The sequence below is a fragment of the Siniperca chuatsi genome, linkage group LG5, assembly GCF_020085105.1.
Source record: "Siniperca chuatsi isolate FFG_IHB_CAS linkage group LG5, ASM2008510v1, whole genome shotgun sequence".
In the NCBI taxonomy this organism is placed as follows: Eukaryota; Metazoa; Chordata; class Actinopteri; order Centrarchiformes; family Sinipercidae; genus Siniperca; species Siniperca chuatsi.
This window is the reverse complement of record NC_058046.1, coordinates 25,727,092-25,752,851: the sequence shown is the minus strand read 5'-3', so window position 1 is coordinate 25,752,851 and position 25,760 is coordinate 25,727,092. Positions and strand designations below refer to the sequence as shown.

The 25,760-nt window shown below is 40.7% G+C and overlaps 1 protein-coding gene across 4 annotated transcripts in view; it reads left to right on the top strand.

Annotated features, from left to right (window-relative positions):
- Positions 1 to 25,760, top strand: part of arl15a (ADP-ribosylation factor-like 15a) — a 103,731-nt gene that overhangs the window by 27,642 nt on the left and 50,329 nt on the right. For all 4 annotated transcript variants that reach the window (XM_044197750.1, XM_044197751.1, XM_044197749.1 and 1 more), the window contains exons 2-4: positions 12,502 to 12,646; positions 14,045 to 14,104; positions 24,998 to 25,206. In XM_044197750.1, the coding sequence (XP_044053685.1) occupies positions 12,502 to 12,646; positions 14,045 to 14,104; positions 24,998 to 25,206 (414 nt within the window). The remainder of the gene's footprint in view (positions 1 to 12,501; positions 12,647 to 14,044; positions 14,105 to 24,997; positions 25,207 to 25,760) is intronic.

Below are 25,760 nucleotides of genomic sequence, written 5' to 3'. Positions count from 1 at the left end.
ATCCAGCAGGAGATAGCACGGCATTTAATCTCTTGTGTTTTTTAAAGTAAACGTGAAAAATCAATACCATTGTCATATTCCAGACTATTGTGAATATTTGCCAAAAGAGCATTTATGAAGTACATATAGGTCAAATACCCTCCACCATGTTATAAATCTAGGCCTGTAGCATATTGTATGTATCTAAAATAACAGGAGCTCTGGGATTACGCTTGAGTGTGTGTGTGTGTGTGTGTGTATGTATGTATATGTATGTATGTATTAATTAGTGTTGTTTGTGGGGAGAATGTTGTATTTGGGTTGCATGTGTAAGTCTATTATTAGAGAAGGGTGGTACCAGCCACTTTTTGGCCATTAAAAACGCCAGAAATCAAGTGAAAGCCAACAGTGTGTAAACTAGAGGTGTGTGGTTAGAGAGCGCTGTGGCCTGTGCTTCTGTTGTGGAAAACACACTTAAACACTGTCAGACCACTTTAGTAAATGGCTGTGATCCCTTTATACAGCCTTGTAAATAGGCTCATTCACTGCTTAGTATTTCTGTTGAAGTAGTAAAATCTGAACTACATTTACACTATATTTCGTGAATGTCAAGGATGATTAATTTATATATTTGTTTTTATGTTTTTTAGCTGAAATTAACTATTTAAGACTAATGGTCTAACAAGTTTTCTGAAAGCAGTAACTTTTATGAAGTGTAGTTATACAGGTAATAATCATCACTGCAAAGACAACAATATAATCTAATACATTTCTGTCCTTTCTAGATGAAGGAGGGTTAAAATGTATCTGTTTGTTTACATTTAACCACAAATATTCATTAATACAAGAACCCACACGTGAGGTAAAATTTGTCACTGTAATGTCTCAGATCTTGCACACCTATTCACACCAAAGCATGAAGTGGTCAGGGATGCATGCAATTACATAGTATGGTGTGAATGCATATGTGTCCCTGACTGCTTAGTCAATTTTTTGGGAGTAGAGCTCAACAGACCTCCCAAACAGTCAGATTCAAATGGACTGAATTGCACTGGCTGAAGTGTTAAGCTGTAAAAGCCATATGCAAAAGTGTGTTTTGGCTGTTTAGTAACTGTCACAGTTTCCCATAGATAAAAGGAAATCTGCTCACAAGTGGTCACTCTGATGCATTTGAGACGCATTCTAGTGCCAGGTGTGAACTGGAATCTCTATCAACTGGACACAGACACAGTCCATCTGGACACAAGACAGTGAAAAGGTCTTCTTGACCTGGGAGGACATACTGTAGCAGTTGCACACATGTAGAGTTTCACCTAACTGTATAACTGTAGGTCTCTGAAGCACCTGTGAAATATTATGGGAAGGATATGCACATCCTTGAGGGAAGATTTTAAGATACCAGCATACTTGAGGTTGTAATAACGAGACAAAAGCCATCTGTTACAAGAAGTTGTCAAAACGTCACAGCTATAATTGTCACTTCTCCAGAATCCAGCTGTCTTTGATGTGTTATGACTAATTTCTTGTTATGCTGCTGAAACCACTTGGTGCTCCCTTAATGTCTAACAATACTCAAGGGTCATGACCTTTCTCTTCCTGAAAATGTCCCTCTGTTCTCCTCTTGACGTCACTCTTTGTGGTTCTCACCTATTAATGGCTTTTCCATTTTGTTGGTCTTAAAAGCCTTCAGAGGCCTATTTACAATCCCTGTTCAGCTTTTGTAGAACAGAGGGATTTTCTCTCCATGTCTATAGTTTGTCCTAGGTTGCAAAAAAAGCTTTTCTCTTCTCCTCCCTCTTAATCTGCACACTTTGACGTATTCAACAAGGTCGTTAGGGATGTTGTGAAGGATCATTGTGGCCCGGCCTTGTTTGTATGATATGATGTGAGGAATAGTTCACACTATTAAAGAATCAAAGATTTTCCATATCCTGTGAGAATCTATCTGCATTGAAAAGGCTTTTCCAGTTTGCCCTCTTTGTCCCAACTCAACCTAATTCTCAGCTACCGCACAATCTATAAAAACACATTTATTGTTCAGTTGGTCCCCATCAAGTTTTTTTATTTTTTGTCTCAAAGAGGCCTAGAAATAGTTGATGGGGAGGGGTCTTTCACATTTAATGACAGTGTCCTTAAGCTTGAAACTTTCCCACACTTGTTTCAGAGAGAATGGGGGCCCTAAGATTTGTTTTTATCAAAAATTGAGTTAGTCGTCGATAGATGCTGTATGAAAATGTGCCATAACTGATGTAAGTGGGACAAGTGCCCTCCCCATCCACCCACCCTTTATGTCTATGAGATGGGGCGCCCCCCACCCCCCTTGGTTCTTGCACACTGGTTTCAGGGCCTTCAAAAGGGGGCCCCTCAAGCTTTGATCCTCTACATGGGTGCGGAAAAACATCTTTTTGCACTACACTGTGCCCAGGAAACCAAAGTTTTTGCCGCCGCCGTATGCTAATGTAGCCAAACGAATCACCCATTCCAATTACAAGATTTATATACTATAGTGGCACCCAGTGGTACGCCCTCAATCTCTCTGTTCTGTGGCCCCCTTATCTACCCTGTGGATGTCCCATGGAGTAAAGGTGTCTTCTGTCTGTGAATGCAGCTGCCTTGCCACCACCTCAGATTCTTGCTTTCTTTTACAAAAAGAGGGTAACATGAAAACAGTCCTGTGGGTGGGCCCCTTAATACTGTCCCTCTCATTCTCTACCCAGTGTACTTTTCCAGTAAATGTCATGAAACACACAGGAGCTCCAAGGTAGGCTCCAGACTGATAAATGTGTCGGGGAAAAAAGCTGTGGCCCCTCAGTCCCTCAGCATGTCTAGTGGACCTGCTGCTTGGATTATATTTCTCCTATCAATATCTTACCCATCAGACCCATTTTATCTTCTACCTATCATATGAGAGCTCCCTCAATTTGATTGATTTCATACTGTGAAATTCTTTTGTTTCCTTTCAGGCTGTTACATTTCAATTGTAAAGGTGTTGGGGGACACAGAGCTTATGAACTTTGTTGATGAGGGGACATTTGTGCATTTGTAAGAAACAAAGTGTAAGTAGTAAGCTATAGGGAAACACTGTTCAACCCTAGTCTGTGCTGTGGCCTACTCCTGGCCCCTCTGAATGGGACAAACGTGGAGCCCTTGCAGTGCTGACTGAACCTGCCAGAGCTTTTGGATCCATCCCAGGTTCTCCTCAGGTGAACTCTAGTCCTGCTTGTTGAGAGGGGGAGCATGTTCTTTCCAATAAAAGGACAGTAACTCAAAAGAAAATCTATTTTTGTTCAATAAAAAATTAGGTGTACGTGGTAACTGCTTTTTGAAACTTTACTTGGAGATAATGAAGGTGAAAAATGGACTGGCTTGGGTATTGGACCAAAAAAAGCTTCTCCACACTCAAAGCTGTGCAACAGCATTTTTGGATTTGAGCAAACATAATTTTTAATACAAGGTTCAGAGAGAGAGTTATGGATGCTTTAAAACCTTCAAAATGGCAGATTTGGGGTTTTTTTTTTTTTTTTGCTCTTCTGTTCAGGGATATACTTGCTTCTCTTACAAGATGCAGTCTTTTTGTGGCCTCATAAGCATTAGTCTGTCCTTGAGGTAATCAGTATGAATCAGTACATGTCCTCCTAGACACAATTTGAAGAGTGTAGGTTTGCTTTGACCTGACAAATGGCAGCTTTTGTATTAAATGGGCAGGAATCATGCCTTACAATAAAGTAAAGCTCATTAAACTAGGAAATAAACAAAAGCTTAAATTGTGGCCATGGAAGCCTTCATTCACCTGTTATATCCAAGAGGTTTTAGTGTTTTGTACATTTAGACCATTTTTGTGGTTGTAACTCTCAGGGTTCCAGACTAGCACGTTGCATTCTGTTGCCAGTAACATTTTACAGTTACAGAATTGGGAGATAAAGGTGGAGTGTGTACTGTAGGCCTAAAACCAGTACAAAGTCTTTTGTAGTGCACATTTTTTGTCTACTTTAAATTTTATGTTTTATGTTATGTTTCTGAGAATGTCGTCTCTGTGCTTGCCTGCGAAGTTGATACAGGAGGTAGAGCAGACTCACTTACATATGCACAGCGGAGATATCAAGATCTTGTCAATCAGGCCTGCTAAATTCCTCCTAAGGCCATTAAACATTTTCTTACTTACTAAACATTTAGTGCTTTTTACCATCTAGCATCCTCAGTCTTCAGTTCAGAAACTGTTTTGTTTCACAACTTCATGCTACTGTACACTTTGTTGTGCTATTCTAATATAATCTACTGTATACTGTATTTAATCATTGACGTAAACTCTAATAAAGATTTTCATTGCACAGGAATGTTGACCATAGCACTTAAATATATTACGGGTAACCTGTTGTTTTAGGATTTGCCTGGAGCAATACAGGAATATATACTGTCATTGCATTACAAAATTTAATTCAAGTTATTGTTCAGGCATATAATGGTCAAAGCCTTTGCAATGTTAGGAATGGTGTACTTTGTGTTTGTGTGTGTGTGTGTGTGTGTGTGTGTGTGTGTGTGTGTGTGTGTGTGCGCACATGTGAACCATAGCAGCGGGCACTTACTGCCACATCCAGATGGTGCTGGAAACAAACAGGGCTACGCTGTAGGACCCCTCAATAGAACCGTCTAGACTGGTCCCTGACCAGACAGATACAGCCTCCCATCAAATTAGCGTTTGTCAGATTTATGGTAATGGTCTGCAACAGTCTTCCTGTCAGTGACATCAAGATTTACAGCACTGACACCCATCCCCACCCCCCCGCCACACAAATACACACACACATACACCATCCTCATCCTGAGCACTCCCTTTATCCCACTTGCTCCTACAAATGCACCCTCCCCTACTCCGTCCTTCATTTCTTAGCCCCTGCTCATTGCTACTGAACAACTCTTGCCCGCTTCCAGGCCTTGTCTATGCATTTGAGAGGAGAACTTGTGGAAGTGGTTGTGTCTGCGTGTACGTCAGGGAGGTTAGTAAGAAGGCTGAGGCCATGAAGTTCCCCAGTCTCCTTCTCTAAAAGCATCACTACCTCAGTGGGGGGAAAAAAAAAAAGACCCACTCGGGGTGGCAAAACCACCCAAGCCCCCTCTGCCTCCCTAACAATGGGTTGTGTCAGGGTTTCCTGTTAATCCTCTGTGATGAAGCTTGAGTGTTTTTGGGGTGAAGGATTGGGAGGAGGGTGAGGTGGTGGTGGATAGAAGCTTGGGAGTGTAGGGGCGTCTTAGATTGGTGTAGTTTGGGGGTGACACAGAGATACTGAGTGGTTGAGAGTTTAGAGGGTGAGGAACAGAGGAGAAGAAGGGATACATTATTGGAGGTGGTGGTGGTGTTGTGCGAGTGGAGGACAGACCGAGAGCCCCATGTATGCAGATTAGCGTCGCCTCCTCTTTCATGTTGGCATTTTTGGGTGGTAACCTGATGCCTGGGCCCTAGAACTAGTGAGCCCAGTGGGAAAGGCTCTCTGACAGATATCCCGTCCATTCCCAGCCCAAATGTTTTTCCAAGGCTGCTCCTCTGCCTTTGATCTGGCCTCTTCTCAACCACGCAGGGTCACAAGCTACCATGTCAGGCCAGATAGGAGAAGGCCAACACTGGAGCTGCTTACTGAAAAGGGGAAGAGAAGGAGAGAGGGTGAAGCAGGGGGGTCGCTCCAGTCTGTTGTTCAAAAATGTTGCCACATAGTCTAGACCTGTCTTAGTTGTCTCTTAAAAAGTGGACTTTACGCTCCAGACGGTCAGTTGGTCACATCACCTCATTCAGTCAGATGAAACTCCACCTTGCACCTCTGTTCCTATGTAGCAGGCGGTTCTCGTCTGTTTTCCTGTTTGTTTTTGAAACACTGTCCGCTGTGATGAAACAGATTCTTGTGGGAATGTTCTGGTGTTTTTAGGCAGGCTAGATGTCCTCCTTCCTTACCGGAAATGCAATATGTTACTGTTTTAGAGTTATTTGGCTTATTGTATTTTATTCATTTTGTTTTAACTTTTGTGTCTTTAGTTAAAAAAAGATTAGAAGATGCTAATTCAGTTACACTAACTGAGTTTCTGCAATGCATCGTTTGCTGTATAATACATGCAGTGTGTTCCAGCAGAAAGCTGGGGGGCGCTCTAACTTCACTCTATGGCTTTCTGCGTGTGTGTGTGTGTGTGTGTGTGTGTGTTCCAGCTTGTCTCCTTGTCCAGACACCTTAGCGTCAGGGCAATAGTGTTCAAGCTCTGAAACGAGGGCCAGACAGACAGAAGTGGGATGAATGAATTGGGTAGCAGGGGTGATAGGAGAGAGGGAGAGAGAGTAAGAGAGCGGATGTTGCTTCAGAATAAGGGGATGATGTGCCTGCAAAACAGTGACAAGCAAATCAGCTTTAAAACAGGACCTCCCAGTACACACACACACACACAGACACGCAGGCATAATGGGTTGTGGGTTGTTTTGTCGACTTAAGTAAGACACAGTCTACTTCACCAGACAGGATGTTGAGCTGGTGCAGACACGGCCATTTTATCATTATTGCTGTATGTCTGTCATTTCAGTCCAGTAGGTCTGTGATATTGTGTTTTTAAGATGTTGAAGTCAACAGTAGACATATTCAACATTCACTGCATCAAAAACATTCCACACAACTGGATGTGCATTGTCGAGGCATGGAATGGGAGTGACGCGTATCCCCCAAATGTTCCAGTGTACTCTTTCTGTCGGTGTGTGTGTGTGTGTGTGTGTAGGTGTCTGTGTTTGTTCAGGGATCTATTTCTGATGCGGGGGTAATGAATGGCACCTGTTTAGTGTCCTTAGTTGGCCATCATTTTTGAAGTGCAGTAAATCTTGTATTTCATCACCCGCGGCTACAGTTGAAAGCGTGTCACAGTGCTCACTGCCAAATCTGCATTTTGTTTGTTTTATCTTGCAATTAAGGTTTTAAGAAACCAGTCAATCATGCCTGTTGTGACAAGTATCGTGCCTCCGGTATCATCTTGCCTGCAACCTCAGGGAGGAAAATGTGCTGCCACGAGACATGAGTGGTGGCAGCGGTGGTGGTTAGAAGGCTGGTGGAGGAGGTGTTATCAAAACATCAGGAGGACTTGAGCAACCAAACATCTTATATGTGTTAAGTAGTAGAATAAAGGATGGTGGGTGGTTGGTTTGGTGAGGTGTGGTAGGGACCCTGGCCTGAAGCTGTATATCATTGGCACGGTAACAACTAAGCATGGGAAGAGTCTAGTGAGCAGCCTTGTGTGTCTAGCATGTCTCTCTCACCCCTTAACAAGAATGGCATGCAGTGCGCCCCACACACCCCCTTCCCACACTGTACTGAACCACACTGTGTCCCACCGTTCACCCTCCATCCAGCATCAAAGCGGCATATAACAACAACAACTGAACGGGGGGAGAAGATGAATGAGGATGAATGAATGTGCCCCTTCATCCCCCTTTGCCCGCACACCCCCTCCACCTCCTCTGCTCCCCTCTACCCTTCGTTCCATCCCTGACAGACTGCCTTCCTTCATGCCCTTCTCCGCTCCCTCCCTCCGATTACCCCTGGTTTTGCAGGCCTGTGTTATGACTGTGGCCGGTGTGTATTACACACACATCTGTTAGCACCGCTCCTCCGTCGGGACGCCCATATAAAGGACTGTCATTTCCAAAGGTCAGGAGTGAGCCCTGCACACAAGTGTTGTCCCGACACTTGGTCTGGAAAAATAAGAACGGCCTGCTTGCCCATCCGTGTCCTCTGTCTGTCTGTCTGTCTGTCTGTCTACGATGGCTATGACTCCCAGAGGCAAGTGTCTCGGATGTCCTTTCCCTTTTCTCCTCCTCCTCTCTTCTTTCATTTGCTGGGTCCACTGTTGTTGGGAAATCAAAATACCCAGCTTGTGTAAACTGGCAGCCAAGGAGGAAGTCATGGTTTGCTTTTTGGTGTGTCTAGCTTTTGGAAATGCCTGGAGGTAGCCTAAATGTGATACTGCAGTTTTAACAGCCGTTATTACACTCATTAGCACCATCACTGGGCCAAGTGCAAAGCGTTCCAAGCATATCAGTTGATGTGTACCTTTTCAAGAGGAAGTGTGCGTCTTGAACAAGGACACGACACACTGCGATGGTTTTTATTGTAAATGCACATGGTTTGTGTGTCTGAGGATTTTACTAAACAAAGTGTATTTAAGAATGAGGCTGGCTGTGGGTAGCAAGCACATCTACATCTACATCTTGGCAACAGATTTCCTTTAGCCTTGGTTTCCAGATTAACAACCCCCTTTTTTGCCAAAGTGCAAAATGTGGGCAAGTTACAAGCCTAGTTCAGGTGATTCAGTTGTCGGGCACTTACTCCCTATAAACCAGAGCACTATAATTTCTTTTCACACAGAGTTGTAAGAATTTTTGGTGAACTCCCAGAGTGGATTGTTTTCAACAAGATTATGATACATGATTTCCAACCACTGAGCATCCCCCAATTTATGTGTATGCCTTAAATGCCTTCCTTGCTGGATTTTTTGGTTGGCAGTAGCCCCTTCTTACTGTGTTTCTGCAAAATGTTATTGTATCTAAACTCATCTACCAAAGCAGTTATGTATAATAAGTGTGGAGTTTGTTACATTTGGATAATGTTAGCCAAACATCTGGATAGACACAATACTATGTAATGATCCTAATGATCCCAAAAGACTGCTAACCTTTTCTGGGCAAGATATTGTATTAATTATGTCGTTATCCTGAGTATTCTAGCAAAAGCATTAGTTGATGCTGCACACCTGTTAAGATGTTTTTAGCACTGTGCAGAGTAACTGTACTTGTTCTATTACATTTAGCATTTATATGTTCCTAAGCAGAAAATAAATATGTACCTATACTCAGCATATCATTCTTGCAGATTTGGCAGTGAATTTCAAAATAGCCAGCCGGAGTATTTGTAGGCCATATGCTGCATGCATCCTTTGATGACCCCAATGTCAATTTCATAACTGAAGCAAGGAGTGGAGAAAACCACTCCATAGAAACAGTAAGCTTGTTGGGGTACCTCAATTTGGAACATGCTGTCATGCCACTGCCCATTTTCCTGTCCTGTGGTGTCTCAACAGTAGCCAGAGAGTACGAGAGTGAAACACGAACTAGTCTGCTGCGGTGGTCGTGGCTTCCCTCTAACCCACATTTATTATCTCTAAAAATACAAAGTGGTTTTCTAAAAAGAGCCTGGCACCTGATCTGTCCAACTACGTCAGGTGAATTTGCAACACGATGGGTTTTGACTCATTGACAAAACAGTTTTCCTCTAACTTTTTCAGCTCTAACTGAACCTGTCAGTTTGTAGTTGCTAAACCTTGGGGCCTGATGTTTTTCCATTTATGTACAGTCCAAATAACCAAATCAACAGACGGTCACTTGAAGTCAGCGGGCTCCATGGTGGTGTTAGTTAGGCTGCATGTTATAGCATGTGTTGTGACTTTTGAACATTGTTTGAAGGAAAACATTGGAGAAATTAGGTAATTATTTTCCTATCATGCCATTGATGTCCTTTTTAAACTCTGAATATGGGCTCCTCCATCATTTACATGAGGCTAAATGCTATTAAGTTCAGTGTCTGTAGAGTTATGGAGCTGCCCTGACCTATCCTTACACAACGACTGTTAGGCCAGCAGTAGTGTCTTCAGCTTCTGTTCTTGTGTGCTTGAGCTCTGGTCCGCTGCCAGGAGGCCCAGTTATGTCACCCATTAAATGTCTTGACATCTTTTTCAAATTGAAGGCTGGGGGCCCGTTTTTTTCCTTCTTTCTGTCACGCATCTTTTAAGGAGACATTCATCTGAAAAAATGCAGCCTGGCTATGTCTTCTGTGATATTTATATTCGGCAGTGTTTCTCATTTACATAAAGCCTAGCTAATCAGCTTTCACAACAACAGTGAGGTAATGTCTCGGCAGGTCTTTCAGGGAAGTACAATTAAAACATGTCCAATCCTATAAGAGGCAGCCAATCAATAAAGTCTAGGCATGGCAGACTTTATGGAGAGTGTTTTGGCAAGGAGTTGCAAGGTTTATTTGTTTTTCTTAAAGATTGCCTTCTTTTTAATGCACAGGTGGCCTCCATAGTAGTTTAATAGTAGCCTTGATAAACAAGGAAGTAAAGTGGACAGGCCTCCGTAGGCACATGTTTTTCTGTGTGACAGTACATGTGAGAATATTTTCATAATTCAATCTATTACACCTTGTGTGAACATACTGTAAATCACTCAAACAACATTAAGGGAACTGTTGACTGTATGTTGAATTCAATTTCCAGTTTTAATCCCAGCTGTTTGTCTAGATGGTTTTATGAGGTAGTCATCATAGGATGGTCTCATTTGAGCTCTCAGGCTCAGTGACACAGCACATTGACTCTCAGATCATTGAGAGTGTGGTTGACAGGGGAGGGGCATGTATCGAGGTAAGCAAAGCCCTTTGGACATATTTATTTTTCTCCTGTGAGCCTTTTGACCAAGCTCTCCTCGTCAATCTTGTGCTGTCGAAGAGGGCCAAAGGTGGAAGCTCCCATCTCTCTCTCTCACAGGGGCCACTGTGTACATAAGGACCCCAGGGTCAGGCCCTGGATGCTCCTTTAGTAACTGTTGTGAAATCTGCACTGTACGTGGAAGGAGAGGTGTTGGGAGTTGTCCTGTCTGTCTGCTCCCACTTAGCCAATGAGGCAGCAACCTTCGCTGTTGCTTTCTTTGTTATTTATTCACCTTATAAAATTATTACTAGACCAAGTATACATGACAATCATCCAACTCATAGCAACTTCCTAGCTACTCCAGTTCTTCCATCTCTCCTCATCTCAACCCTTTGCTCTCTCTGAAAGTTTAACTGTCAGCTTGGGGGGGATTGACAGCCAAAGGGCAGATATCACCTACAGAAATCTTTACATGTAGCTTCAGGAAAGGTAGGTGGGGGGTAGAAGCGGCAAGGGGAGAAGAGAGCAAGAAAGAGAATAGAATGACCTCATCAAACCAAGTTTTTACATGTGTTCCCCCATCTGACGCGCGCGTGTGTTTCTGATATTACCGTTTTTCTGGAAGAGGAGAATGTTTCCTGTTTGAGTAGACTGGCGGGTTCACCAAGGAGTCGGGGGGGTCGGGTTGCTCAGCCGACGTCTGGTTCTGTTGAAGCAGATTCCCCACATCTCCATCAAACAGCAGCTCTGTTTTGACATGGCTCTGAAAACTGACCCTGGTGGTCACTGATGTCTGGGGGTATGCGGAAGAATTGAGCCTGCAACACACTTTGCTGCTCTCTTGTTCTAGTGGTTGTATCTTGTAGCAGTTGCTGCCAGTCTGAGGAAAACTCTTGTTCATTTTGCTTGATTAATCTCAAGATAAGAAGTGAGCTGAAAATCTAATTTTTGATAGGAATTCTTGTAGTCTACTAAACCTAAATCTTGAACATTTGCCAAAGATTACTTGAACATTGATACAGAATATTTGTTTATCCTCATTTGTTTATATCTCCTTCTCCCCACTGAGGTATACATTTATAATGGTATGCCCAAGCACACCTGGGGAATGTGCGCACAGATGTGCAGCTGTTCATGTATAATTGTGCATGTGTTTTCCTTCCTGTCAAGAGTCTTTGATTGAACAGAGTAGCACTCTGTTGAACAGGGTCTTCCCCTGACAAGAGCAGTAAGCAATCTTGTGTTGATGTTCTTCAACCTGAAATGTGATATAGAGAGAGAGAGAGAGAGAGAGAGAGAGAGAGAGAGAGAGAGAGAGAGAGAGAGAGAGAGAGAGAGAGAGAGAGAGAGAGAGAGAGAGAGAGAGAGACTGCCCGCCCTGCCTTGCCCAGACTGGTTCCTGTCTTGCTAATAAAAGAGATCTCTTTTTAGTTTTGGATACTGATCTCCTCACACAAGTTTAAAGATCTCATTCACGGTTCACACCGCATTTGCCCCTTAATGTCTCACAGCAGGCCCTCAGTCCCAGGTCGTGATTCATGGAGTGACAGGTCTGCCTCTGGCCGCCATAAGGGCCCAGTCAGACAGGGTCCACACACAGACATTGCAGACGAAAACATGTTGCGTCAATGCTTACATGCATCTAACATCATCTAACACTCCTATTCCATTTCACATCTTTTTTTCTTGTAGACTTTTACTCTGTATGACATGCTTGCATTAAATCATAAAAGTAAAACATCTTGTGGTTTTATTCTTTGTCATTGCTCATTCCTTTTTTTAATACTTTCTGGTGGAACATGGTTAAACATTTTGCTCCTCTTACATCAGCTGACAATCTGGAAGTGTTTCATAGACCAGACCCAGTTTTTGACATATATTAGGGTTTCCTGCTTCATCATACAAAGACAGCTGTAAAGCCCATGAGAGTCTTCTTGCAGAGTTAGAGTTTATTTCAAGAATCTTCACTTTAGGGGCAGAGCTTGTTGTGATTCCAAAAGCAGAATCTTAATCACTACCCCATCCATCCCAGGTGCATTTGGTCTGTTTTCCAATGCATTCATTGTTTTGTTTTTGTTCTAGTGTTTCCGGGCACTGTGCTGTAAAGGACCCCCACCACCAAGACCAGAGTATGATGTGGTGTGCATTGGCCTGACAGGTGCTGGAAAGACCAGCCTGCTCTCACGCCTCTGTAGTGAGGGCAGCGACGGCATCGTACCTACAACAGGTATGTGCACACAACATATGGATCAGTAGGAAAGAGCATTTTTTCAGAGTAAAAATGTGCATACTTAAATAGAAGCACGTACCCTCCACAAATCTCCTGTCCTTCACGTGTGTTCTTGCAAGCTTTCCAAGCTTCTGAAATGCCTTCATGTTTCAAGAACAAGTTGTCCTCTGAATTAGAATCACAGATAGATAATACTATCCAGGTATTACAGCTCTCCAATAGGGGGAAGCAAGTCTTCAGTATGTCTTCTAAAGTCCCAGCTCTCATGCCAGAAATGCTTTGCTGTTTCTCACTAGCCAATACTCAACACCAGCCTCCCACTTGACTAGAGGAAAGAAGCTAAGTATGTCCAGAAGAGGAGGCTTTAGGGTTAGTACATCATCCTCTTGGTAGTTAATGCTCTGCTTTCCATATACGCAATGAAATCCTTCAAGGACAATGACATTCCTCTTTCCTCTCCTGGCTTTGTCAGCAGTCAACTTTGAGCTGTTGCAGAAGTCCCAGAAGTCATTGTGCACTTTCACCAGTAGAAGCTAAATATAAAGTAATTCCCAAATGTGCTGCCTGTAACCGTTAGTGTGTATGTCTCTGTGGCAGGGGGTGGTTCAAGGGAGTGAACACCTGTCTGCATCTGCTGCTGAGTAGGCCTTGATAGATAAAATATGGCGATTACTTACCTTAGCAGAGAATTATTTTATTGTACTTCTCTGAAATGAGATTTAGCTGTCAGCACTGTCCACATCTGCCAACATAGAGGGAAGATCATGAAGAACCCCCCCCACTTCTTACTTCATGATTTTGCTCATTTGCTTAAAAACCACATATGGTAGTTAATTCAGACGTTTAGAAAATCATAATCAGTTGTCTCTCCCATCTCTCCTCCTGTTTGTTAGTGCTTCCAGGAAAGGAATTCCCACCAAGACAATTTAGCACAATTTGACCAACATTAAATCTCTTCCTTTGGTGGGTTTTCCCACCGTATGCAACTGCAGAAACAAACCTCATAATACATGGTAGCACTTTAGACATTAGTTCTGTACTCCACTAACTCCAACATAGAACAAAACACTTTTTTGTTTAGCTTTTCTTGTTTTTCGTTTTGCTAACCCGGACCACACAATGTTTTCTTTCGTTTTTACGACACAAATATGTTGTTAGTCCTCTGTGTTCACCAGCTGGTGGTTTGGAAAAGGTACACCAAATATCACTAAATGAGAAAGTGGATAAAGTCAGATTTTTTTTTTTTTTTTGCCATTCTCACTATTGAAAAGCAATCCAGCTAACATTCCTAAAAGTTGACTCCTAACATGTGCCGTCCACACATACGCACACACACACACAAACACAATTTCTTTATATCATTACAATAATCGATTTTCATTTTTCTCCTCTCAGGTTTCAGCATCAAAGCAGTGCCATTTCCAAATGCCATCTTGAATGTAAAAGAACTTGGAGGTAAGAAATGCATACCCAGCCTTAGCCTGTAAAGCTTTCAGAATTTAATTTGACAATTTCTTCTTTTGTCAAGTGAAACCCACTGTGTGAATCTGTGTTAGGTGAAACAGAGTGGCCCAGCAATGACATTTTCTTGTGGGCCAACCCAGACATTAGCAAGTTCATTTCCTGCAGCCCCACACTAACTACAGTGGTTGTCTGAATGTGGTTTTGGATTGGGAAAACTGCATTAAAAAACACAATGCAACAAAACAACAACCACCCTTTTTAAACCTACAATGGAATATTTATTTGCAAATAGGGAATACTGAGTTGCAGTTTCTTTGCAGCTTAACATATTAAGATATATAAAAGAAGTTTTAGGGCTTTATTTAATTTTTCTTAATGAAATCAAATCCATATTAACTTTCATCTTATTACACAAATGTGCATGTTTTTCCTGTGAAACATTTCCTTTTACATAATAAAACTTGTTCAGATATCATCTCATCTCTCAACATTAACTGTTTACACAGATAACTATGTAGGCCAAAGATGCAAAAGCATGTTTGTTTTTACCTCCAGTAACATCACACCTTAAGGTCACAGACCAACACTTGTGTACAGACGTCAGACCTCTGTTAGTGTTTTTTGAAGTGGCTGTACAATCTGCACCCTGGTATTCCTGGAAATGTACAGCGCTCAAGGAAACTGTTTAATAGCCACAGATGGGGCATCTTGAGGTGGAGATGCGTAAACAGAACAAATGCAATGGGAGGCTTCCAGTCCTTAAAGGGAGCCTTAAGAGAGGGATAAATCAGTGATATCCCTTCTCCTACAAGCAACTTAGTGACACAAGAAAATTAATTGTTTTGTTGAGAGTTGAAATAATTTGTTGTTTTCTGCGCACTATAGGCACATGACAGGTGCAGTGCATGTTTTGAAGGCTTACCCAACCTAGCCTCCTGAAAAGATGAAAAACATATGCACAGACACTAACACACACACACACACTCAAGGATACACAGGGGGACCACCAATGAGGGTGCTACCAAATTTGGACAGAACGCATTAGGAGGTTTTCAAAAGAGTTTTTTTCTGGACTGGTTCAAAGCTAGTCTGGTGGGACATTATTGTGGTTGGAAAAACACTGGTCCCATGGATGACACGTCTGATTTAGATAAGTTAGTATAGGCTGCCACCACAGCAAAGGATGATGAAATCTGTTCTCTTTTTCTCTTGGCCCGCCTGCGTGGACCCTTACTCCACTGTTCCTTTTCTTGTAAATATAACAGAGCACAAGAATTTGAGTGATTTGTGGTGTCATCCATTATGGATAGGTTGGAGAGGGTAAAAACAAGAACATGACGTTTTGACGCCTCTACTGACTACTTTTTATTTGGAGCACAGTATCAGATTTAGGTTTCTGTCTGACGTGAAATGTTGACATGCAACCCTTTTGTTTGGCTGAATGAAGGCGTACTCTTTTAGTTCCAAATGTATATGACGTAAATGTGGAGTCGGGAGAGTTGGTGCTCTTGCGTAATGTTCCACTGGTTAGTTTCCATAATGAGCCTTTCAGATTGCTTTCTGATTAAAGCAGCCCCTTTCTGCACTGTTTGTAACTTACTCAACACTTCTCATTTCTGTCAGTATTCTTTTTTTCTCACCTTTCTCTATGGCTGTAAAACAAGCAAACATGCCTCGTTTAGTTTTATATTTTGCACTACATCAATGATGCAGAAAAAAGATACAAGATGTGACACACAGACATCAGTATTCCTGACTCCCAAAACTTGTTTTACACAATACCTTTGTGGCTTGTTCTCTTCACTCAGCCTTGACTAAAGCAAGGGCAGAAGCGCTTGTTGAGAAGCATGAAGAAGTGAAGCACTTCCCATGTATTTCCTTCCTCTCCCACCGGAAAGCCCATTGAATGTCAATGAGGTATTCTCCCCTTTAAAGTAAGAAATATAAAGCAAGTCTTGCTTATACAGGTGACCTTAAATGCCGGAGATCGGAAAGAACATTTAAGGCACAAATGCTGATGCAATAACTATTTGTCAGTATTTGATCCTTTTGGTAGAGCAGTTTAAACACATGAAATCCTTCCTTGTAAAAGCCCAAGCCTTCACGCTTCATCCTTGCTGTTTGCTTGGCAGGGTAAGCCTGATTATTGCTCAACCCATTTCATCTGGGAGACAAAAGTAGTTAAAGTTGAACAGGAAGAGGGCACATAGGGAAAAAGTAAGTGTTAAGGTCAACACCTTTGGCATGCAGAGAAATCTTGCATACAGCAAATAGCAGAGAGTGACCCAAACTTGGCACTTGGAGTTTGCTTAGGAGCCAGGTCTCCTCTCGGTCATTAAAATATTGCAGGCTATGAACCCATGTGAGTGTAGTTGACTCACAACTGTAACTTGTATTGTTGCTAAGCCTGGTAATGCATTTTTAACTCTCCTTGCCCTGAGTACACTGGGCCAGATTGTCATAAGCGCAAGCTGTCCTTCGAACCAGGGGCACAAAGCAGCTTATGTGCAGGCAACCCTGATGTACGGTGCCTGTAATGATTGGGACAGGGCTATACGTTGGTCTCACTCATGCGTTTGTCATTGAGGTCCCTGCTGTCTTCTTTTCATTTGTTTATATGGTTTCTGTTTTTGTTTTCTTCCTCTCCCTACCGCCTCCCATCCCTTCTTCTCTTTACCATTGCTTCCGTATTGTGCTATTATTTGTGCTAGCTCTCTCTCTTTTTTGCCTCTCTTTCAATCTTCACTCCTGTCAAGCTCTCCTTGCTTATTGATTTGAACACATTGACTGGCCTTGATAAAGCATACTGCCTCATAGTCATTATCAGGCAGGATTTGTCTGTCTTGTCATTCAGTGTGTTTACATGCTAGTAAATAAACCTATTTATTGTCAGCTTTCTGCAGTGCCCTGATTTTTATTTTTTAAATATAATGTAAGCAAGAAACCCAGTTCCCTTAATTGGAGTAAGGGATTAAGAAAAAACAAGTTAATAAAGCTTTCCTGGAGAAACTTGATTTCTTGGTCATATATACAAATAACAGGTTTCCTAACTGGGGTTTCTACATGTGTGCATGACAAAAAATTCTAACAGGGAAAGTATCGCTGTGACAGCATTGTGGCAGGATGAAATAATTAAATCAAAATGAAGCTGAAACTGAAATAAATAACTCTAAATAAAATAATTCCCACAGCTGAACAGCATTCTATTTGTAAAAATCAGACGCATGTGCACGCTTAAAGACAAACTGTGTGGTCTCTCACTACAGAGCCCATCCTCTCTCAGAGCTGTCAGTTCAAATGCTCCGAAAAAAACATTAATCAGGCTGCAGTGTCACATATCATTAATGCACTTAAAATATGTCAACCTTCATTTAGCTATATGATAGAGGGTAGGAGAGAAATATAAGTAGACAGTGTTGAAGTAGGTGGAAAATCATCTTGTCCTCTATCATAGCCACTTATCAAAATATGAGATCGCCACAGTGAGGCAATATCACCTGTATGGCACCTTGTATTACTTGGTTAGTTAGAAGTAATCTGAAAATTAAATTTTTAAATGTTATTAATTTTAATTTCTGGCAGGCATTCGCTAACCAGCTGGTTCCAGGTATGGGTATTAGGTGGGAAGGGCACCTCCGGGGACGCGGGAGGAATCTATTAAGTGTGCGTATGAGTGTGTTATTGTGTGTGTGTGTGTATATATATATATATATATATATATATATATATATATATATATATATATATATATATATATATATATATATATATATATATATATATATATATATATATATATATATATATATATATATATGTATGTCTGGACAGTCACATGACGTCAAGTCTAGACAGACCATTTCACATTGTGCATTCATGCCACGCAATGACAGCTGATGAAGAAATGGTCCTAATAATCACCACTCGTTACTGTTGAGGCTTTTGATTTGAAGTAGAGTGCTAGATATTTGCACACGCAGTGTTCTTGTTTAAACAGTATTTGTCACCAGGCTTTCCAATACTTTTCTATATTCCAGTATACTTGAAATCAGACTTCAATCAGTTTATAGTAAAAGATGTTTACTTCAATGTGCCAAAGGTTTGTGGGTTTTTATTTTTTGTAGATGAGTGTGTGTGTGTGTGTGTGTGTGTGTGTGTGAGGCTATTGATAAACGTATACATGTGATGTATGCACTGTGTGTAAATGTGACAGATTTGTGTAAATTTGAACTTGTCACTGCAATTCTTGATATAGAGTCCATCTTATCCATTACACATACATACAGAGAATGTAAGTGGGAACACAAGCAAGATGCAAGAACATCACAGAACATTTACCAGTTGACTACGACCACCAACAGGCAAAGGAAGTATGTGAGCACATCTCTGAACAAAACCACTAAATTGTAGTCATCGCAGACCCAATGTGGTTCTTATTACTATCAAATAAGACCACAGTGTGTGTTACTTTGCCCAGCAGGAAAGCTTTTCCTTTCCATAGCTGAAGATTTGACCAAAAGTGAAATAATTTGTAAATTGTCATTTGGGTTTAAAGCAGATGCTTGCAATCGCAGACTATTCTGATTTTGGAGTTCTGAGGACAGATGTGTAACTGATCTCTATTTGAGGCCGCATTCAAGGATATCACCCTATTTGATGTTGGGTTTTTTGTTCATACTGGATGAATGGTGCATCACACATCACATGCTATAAGGGCTACACCATTAATATCTTGAAAGTGCATTAGCCGAACCAACTTTTGAAGTTGAAATTTCTAAAATGTTCAAGAACAGTAAGTATTCTATTTTAACAATGCAGTTTCAAAGTGCTAGGTCAAGTGTGCAATGACAATGTGGACATATCCATGTGATCTTAGTATATAGGCACAGCAGCCAATATGTGGGTTGGGTAAAGTGCAATATAAATAGAAAGTGTGTGTTGATTAATCATTACACTGTCTATAACTATAGACAGCTGTGTCAGTCACAGGGGCACATGATGAAAATGGCTCACCAGATGGAAAGAAGGGGTTCAGAGTGGCAAAGAGCGAATATCCAGCCAAATCATTTACATACAGCAACACAGCATATTTATCTCAAATCTATTAAGAGGTGCCACGTTTCTGTAAACCAGATTTGTCAATTATGTGCATAAATGAGAGGGCTTGATGTGTGTTTCACGCTAGGCCTCACACAGGAACTGTTTACTTAAAAACAGACACTGCTGAGACTGCAGGTTGATGGTGTATCAACAGCTGAAGTGTTTTCCACCTCACTTCAGCCCCAGCTCATTCCTCCATGAAATAAGCAAACTTTATTACTAGAGGCCTCCCTCACTAGTCCCAGCTCTCCCTCCCATCACTGTATTGTAGCTGTTTTGTTCAGAGAAAAAAACAGTCTGTTTTTCATTAGGGAGTCTTCAAAGAGGGTTGCTTTCAGTGTTTCAACTTCCAAGAGTGAAAAAAAGACCTGATTAGCAACACGTTTACATTTTTTCCAATGATAGAAGCTGACAAAAAGCGTAAATGGTGGCAGGCCGAAATGTATTAGAAAGTGTTGTTCAAGCTGACTGTGAATCTGAAACCGTACCTGCATTGATACCCAACAACAAACGAAACAAGCCTCAACAGTAGCCTAATTTAGACCAAATGGAAATATAGGGTAGTAGGTTTCAACTATGTTGACTCATTTTTAAAATATAGACCATCACAAGCTGTTTGAATTTGCGGATGAATTCAAGAAACAACAGCCAGTAAACACAACTGAAAGAGAATCTGAATTCAATCAGAAGACTATCTGCTTTTAATTTTTGCTGTGTGATTGCTTGCTTATGTTTTACTGGCATTTGCCTCGAAGTTTGGTTTATTAACTCATGGTCACACTTTGGTAAAGAAAAAAGTAACCTGATCAGTGAAACATCATTGCCACTTGTGTTTATGTAACCAGTAGATTGCTTTTCCCATTCTCTCCGCATCCTGCGTTATTGGCATCATGACTTCAAAACAATCTTAAAATCATCACATCTCTGTATTTTCAAAAAATGTTTTGAGCTTCACATTTTGTCCCTGAACCCTAACCCCGCAATCCCAGAATAGAGCTAATCAGCACCTCTTCTGGGCTAGCTTCTGTCCCACTAGCCTCTGTCAAAATGCATTTTTGCAATGCGAGTGTCATTCTTTAGTCTTTGTGAGATGAAACATGAAACTAAATCGTATTGTGAGGTAAATAAGTTATAGTATGTACTATTGTGCTTGCATCTAAATTTGAGCATTTCATCATTTTAGCAAAGACAAAACTACTATGGCTGCAAATAACGATTATTTTCATTATCGATTAATCTACCGATTGTTTTCTTGATTAACTGAGTAATTGTTTTGTTTATAAAATATCAGAAAATAGTGAAAACTGCCCGTTACAATTTCCTAAAGCCCAAGATGACATCTTAAAATAGCTTGTTTTTTTCCGAGCAACAGTCCAAGACCCAAACATTATCAACATTACTTTCACGTACGACAAAGAAAAGCAGCAAATCCTCACAAGTTATGTTTGTCTTTTTTGTTTAATCGGCTAATCGTTTTAGCCCTAAAAACTACAGCTAGAGGCTTTACTTCAATTACTAAGTAAGTTTATGGTTCGTTTACTTTTCTGTCAACACAACAGAAAAATAATCGTAGGAAATGTTTTATGGATAGGGAAAGTTGGCTGCATCAGTAATGACTGGTAGCCCTGAGTGTTTCACATAACAGTGGCCTGTAGCAGTTGGCTGTGCATATGCAATGAATCATCAAATGCAAATGCACATCCACATACAATACAATCATTAAGATTCATGTCTCCCAGACCTCAAACCATGCATAAATGTTAAACATTCATATATTGTATGCAGTACATTGAATAAGTAATTACGCTCCATGTTTCAGCCTGTCATCATTTCCTTCAGAGGGTTGAAAAAGTCTTGTTGGGTTGAGGGAGGGAGGGAGGGAGGGATGGGTGGGATGGGTGGGCTGGGTGAGGTGTTTTCGTCAGATCAGATTTCTATCCATTTGATCCCAGAGAGGGTTACTCTCTGACATCACAGGCTGACATCACATGCTTGTTTTTTCCGCAGTGTAATATTGTCAGAAATGTTGAAATCAAAGCATTGATTAAAATCTTTATGAAGAGGGCATAAAAACATGTTTACAGCTATAAAACATATGGTCTGCAGTGTTCAAGTTACACTAAAATACTTACAGTGGTATACAATTTTCTTGTACCCTTTTTTTGTCTGGTAGTGTACTGCTATTCGCATGGATGGGTACATGTAGAGAGTCTGTCATGTCAAGCTATTTCCAGGAGAGCTGTAATGAAGTTTAATGGGATAACCAGTTAACAATCTTAACACTGGTGGTAAACATGACATTTTAGGCTTATTCCCTCAAGCTGACGTACCATTTTGCATCAATATTTAACAACTCACACAGGGATTGAATCCATCTTGGAAAAGCAAAAGATACCAATTTCTTTTGCCGAGGGTAGCTTCAGTAAACAATTATGTAATTTACATTCATTATTTCATTCACACAGTCAAAACTCATATAGTGAATGATGAGGCAATAAGTCTTCCAACTGACGAGTAAGTACTTTTCAAGGTCAGTAAGAGACATGACTTTTACTGACATGCTATTTTTACCTGTTGTGCTGCACTGTTGACTTTTAGCTAATTACACCTTAGGGAAATATAAAAGTTTAAAACATGTCTTTTATAATTACAAGCTCTATACAGATGATATTAGCAAAAGTGGTAATGGGCAGAAAAGTAGAAAGGAAGGGAGAAAAACGAGCAAAGGAATGATGCACTAATTTGATTAATGATATCTAGTAGGGCTGCCAGCATCCCTCAAGAATCATGACGTCATGTTTGAAATCCTCTTGTCAGACCAATAGGTGGCAGAAGTTGCCAACAAGATCCAATGAGACGTGACATTCCACCATTTCCAGGCAAAGAGAGAAACTTCCTAGTCAATCTCTCAAGTGCCACTTTGTCTGATAGCTTTCCACTTCAGTGAGAGGTGTGAGTAGAAAGAGTGGGGAAGGAAAGAAGGAAGGGAGGGAGAGCATGAGGGAAAGGAGGCAAATGTCACTGAGAGCACTTCGTGATGTTTAAACATTTGCCAGCCTCACAGTTCGTCACTTCTTGGCATTACCTTACTATGAGCAACAATAACAAAACAACAGTTCACAAGATTGCAAAGGAAGTAACCTCACCAGATGGAGGAGGATAATTTTAACTAGAGAAAGAACAACCGTGTAAAAGCAAATGCATTTACTTGCGTATGTAATGTGATCAGATCCTTTGTAGTTGTGTGTATGTGGTGCTGACAAGTTTGGCGAGCGCATAGAACAAACATTTAGAACAATTTAATGGAAAACATGTTGTGAAAAGGCCAGCATTCAACTGAGTTAATGAAATGTAAGTGTAAGAGCAGAAGACAAGATAAGTGTTTATTTATTTTTTTATTTTTTTCTGAAATTACAATAGCCAGTACTGTGGTGTATTTGATTTAGGTACACAGTTCAGAATTCATCACTGTTTTTGAATGAGGAAATCAAAATAAAACCTTTTTTTTCAAGATTGTGATATTATTATAATTATAATTATTATTATTTTATTATTATTAGAAGAAGAAGGATAAACTGATATACTACCTCTGTATTGACACTCCACCTTAAATCTATCTTTTGAGTTACAAAAAGTCACCTCTCCTGTTGGCTTGAAATTTGTATTTTCCTCATTAAAGGAGATTAGTGGCTGTGATCAACTTATGTTTTGTCAGTTACAATGGATTCCAGTAGTCACAAGAAAGGAGCAAGATGTCCCAATGCTAAAGGAGCATTAGTAACATGGAGGCTGACTAGCATATCATGGTTTGTGGTGGTGAGTGAGTTTGTCAGCATCAATGAAGAGAGGGTGACAGCAGAAGCTGTCATCTGGCAGTTATTCCCAATCTTATGAGAAACCTTTTTTTATTATTTTTTCACGAACGGAATATTAATATATGATGAGAATTTACCATAAATGCTAAGCTGAAACTACATTTTCTTACTGCTAGGTAAAAGAAGAAAAGTTGTAGGTGTGCTTGTAAAAGGGTGCGTATTTCTACATCCAGATTACTGTAGGTGTTCAGTTTGCAGACAGGACATTAAGCCATAGTTTGTGTTGAAGCTCCAGTCCATAACAGACTGGTTCTTTTTTTCTTTTCTTTTTTTCCTCTGAGTTTTGGATTGAAAAATGGTGTTTAGTGTGAGAGGATTGTTTTTGACAGGGGCATGGTTGCAGAAGATAGTAAAGGGACTTTATTGCCCTCAAATTAGCTTGTCATGAAAAGACCAAGGCAGTTAACTGGCCCCACTAAACTCTACTAATCACATGGCAATGTTTTACTTCAGGTGAGAAATGGCCAATGGTTATGGTCAAGGCAGTGGTTGAGGTTGTGTTCGAGACTGCCAAATCCTAGGAAGCAGTAATAGGGGTGTGCCATATCATATCATTCATGATATATCAAGATTTGTAATATGATAAAAAAAGATTTATATCGTGATGATGGCGATATTCCGACTTGCTGACCTAATGATGTTATACTGTTACGCACAACAAGCATGGCTGAAAGCGAAAGTAACATTGCTACCGGCTCCACAGTGGAGGCATTGGTTGGAGAGCTCAACAGCTATTGTGAGTTCTAAACCAAAAATATTCTTCAGGATTTTGTCATATCCTCAAGAATATCATTATCGCAGAAATACCCTGAAATATTGTAATATTATTTTAGGGCCAGATCGCCCACCCCTACGAAGCAGATGGGATTTGGACAGACCCTGAGCAAGTGCCCCTTCAATGAAATAACTGCACAGGAATTTGTCGTGAGAATAATATAAAAAGTTATTTGAAAACATTTCTCTATAAATATTTATTTCCTCTTCAAAAGCATTGCCTACATTGTCAGTAAGTGAAAGGACAGGCCAGTAGTGGAAGCAGAGGGAGGTGGTGGCAAAAGGGATACGACTGACTCATTTTGTGAGCATGTAGGTCTCTTTTGCTCAAATTACTTAAACTAACAAAGGTCCTGTGAACAAAATCATTTAGAGTGGATGTGCTTGCTCCAAATTAGCACACAAAAAAGAACCATATGTTGTTCACTGTGAACTCAACGCCAGTGTGACCTTGACAATAATCATTTGGCATGAAAAGAGGTAGTTTGAACTTCATACCGCAAAGCTGAGTGATTTTGTTATTTTTCAAGACATTCAAGACAAGTGTAACAAATACAATTTTAAAAGTCAAACAACCACAGTATGTATCATGATTATTTTTCCTCAAATGATTTCACACCATTCCAAACATTACAGCAGTAATTGCTTGGAATTTATTTATTTATTTATTTTTACATCTTTTACCTGGAAAATATCTGGTACATACATTTCAATATATAAATTAGACCAAGGTACAATATAAGCGAAGAAAAATGCTTCTGCCAAAAGGAAATTATACTTTATTGTTGTTTGTTTTTTTTATGTAGTATCTTAATGTGCTTTGTTCAGTATATGTCTTATGATGTTCCAGAATGGATTTCTATTTCAATACTTTCTAATGTATAATATGTTTGATTTGTACTCAGATTGATTGCGAATGAATATGAATTATTTATTTAATAGAAAAAAGTTGTTTTTGGATTGGAGAAAGTCTATTTACAAAGTGACTAATATTTTTTGATGATGCACAGCATTCTACTACAGTAGTTTTTGGCATTTCTCTCATTAGGAGGTTTTCACATGACAACAGTAACATTAGTTATGATGATGAGTACTCCCAGAAGTCGAAACATTTAGGTATCACATCTGTCTACAGGAGCCGACAACATCAAGAAATATTGGAGTCGTTACTACCAAGGGTCACAGGGTGTAGTCTTCGTATTGGACAGTGCCTCATCAGATGAGGACCTTGAGGCAGCACGTAACGAGCTCCACTCGGCCCTGCAGCACCCGCAGCTCTGCACACTGCCTTTCCTCATCCTTGCCAACCACCAGGACAAGCCTGCTGCAAGGACGCCAAACCAGGTAACCGTGTCCATTTACAGTGCTATTGATAATTTAATCCATCCCATGCATCTCTAACTTCAATTAACTTAAATTTGTCTTTCATAAATAAGCAGAAAAATAAGTTCTGCATTTATTAATTGTACATATTCAGACACATACTCACCAGTAAATAATAAGTATACATATACACATAGATGGCGTGCTCCTGAGAACCTGGGAGCTGTGTTGTTGGAGACAGCACCCCAGGTTAGGGCTCCCAAGGCAAATTGGTCCCCAGTGAGGGGCCAAACTAAGAGTGATCAAAAGATCTCTCTAAATTGGTGTTCTGGGAAAAGAGAAACCTCATCCGGAATAGGGGAAACCAAAGCCTCCTCCTGCAGCCAGACCTTGAACAGCAGCTTGTAGGAAAGTCCCTTGTGGCTGGCCTGTATCACTTGGGCCTGGTAGGGCTCAGCTGCAACAAATAACATGGCGCTAATGGCATGTGGGTCAACCCCCTCAAAGGTTAAGTGTAGGAGTCTAGTGCATTGCCAAGTGGGTGGCAGGCCAAGGCAGAGGCCATGGCGTGCTGA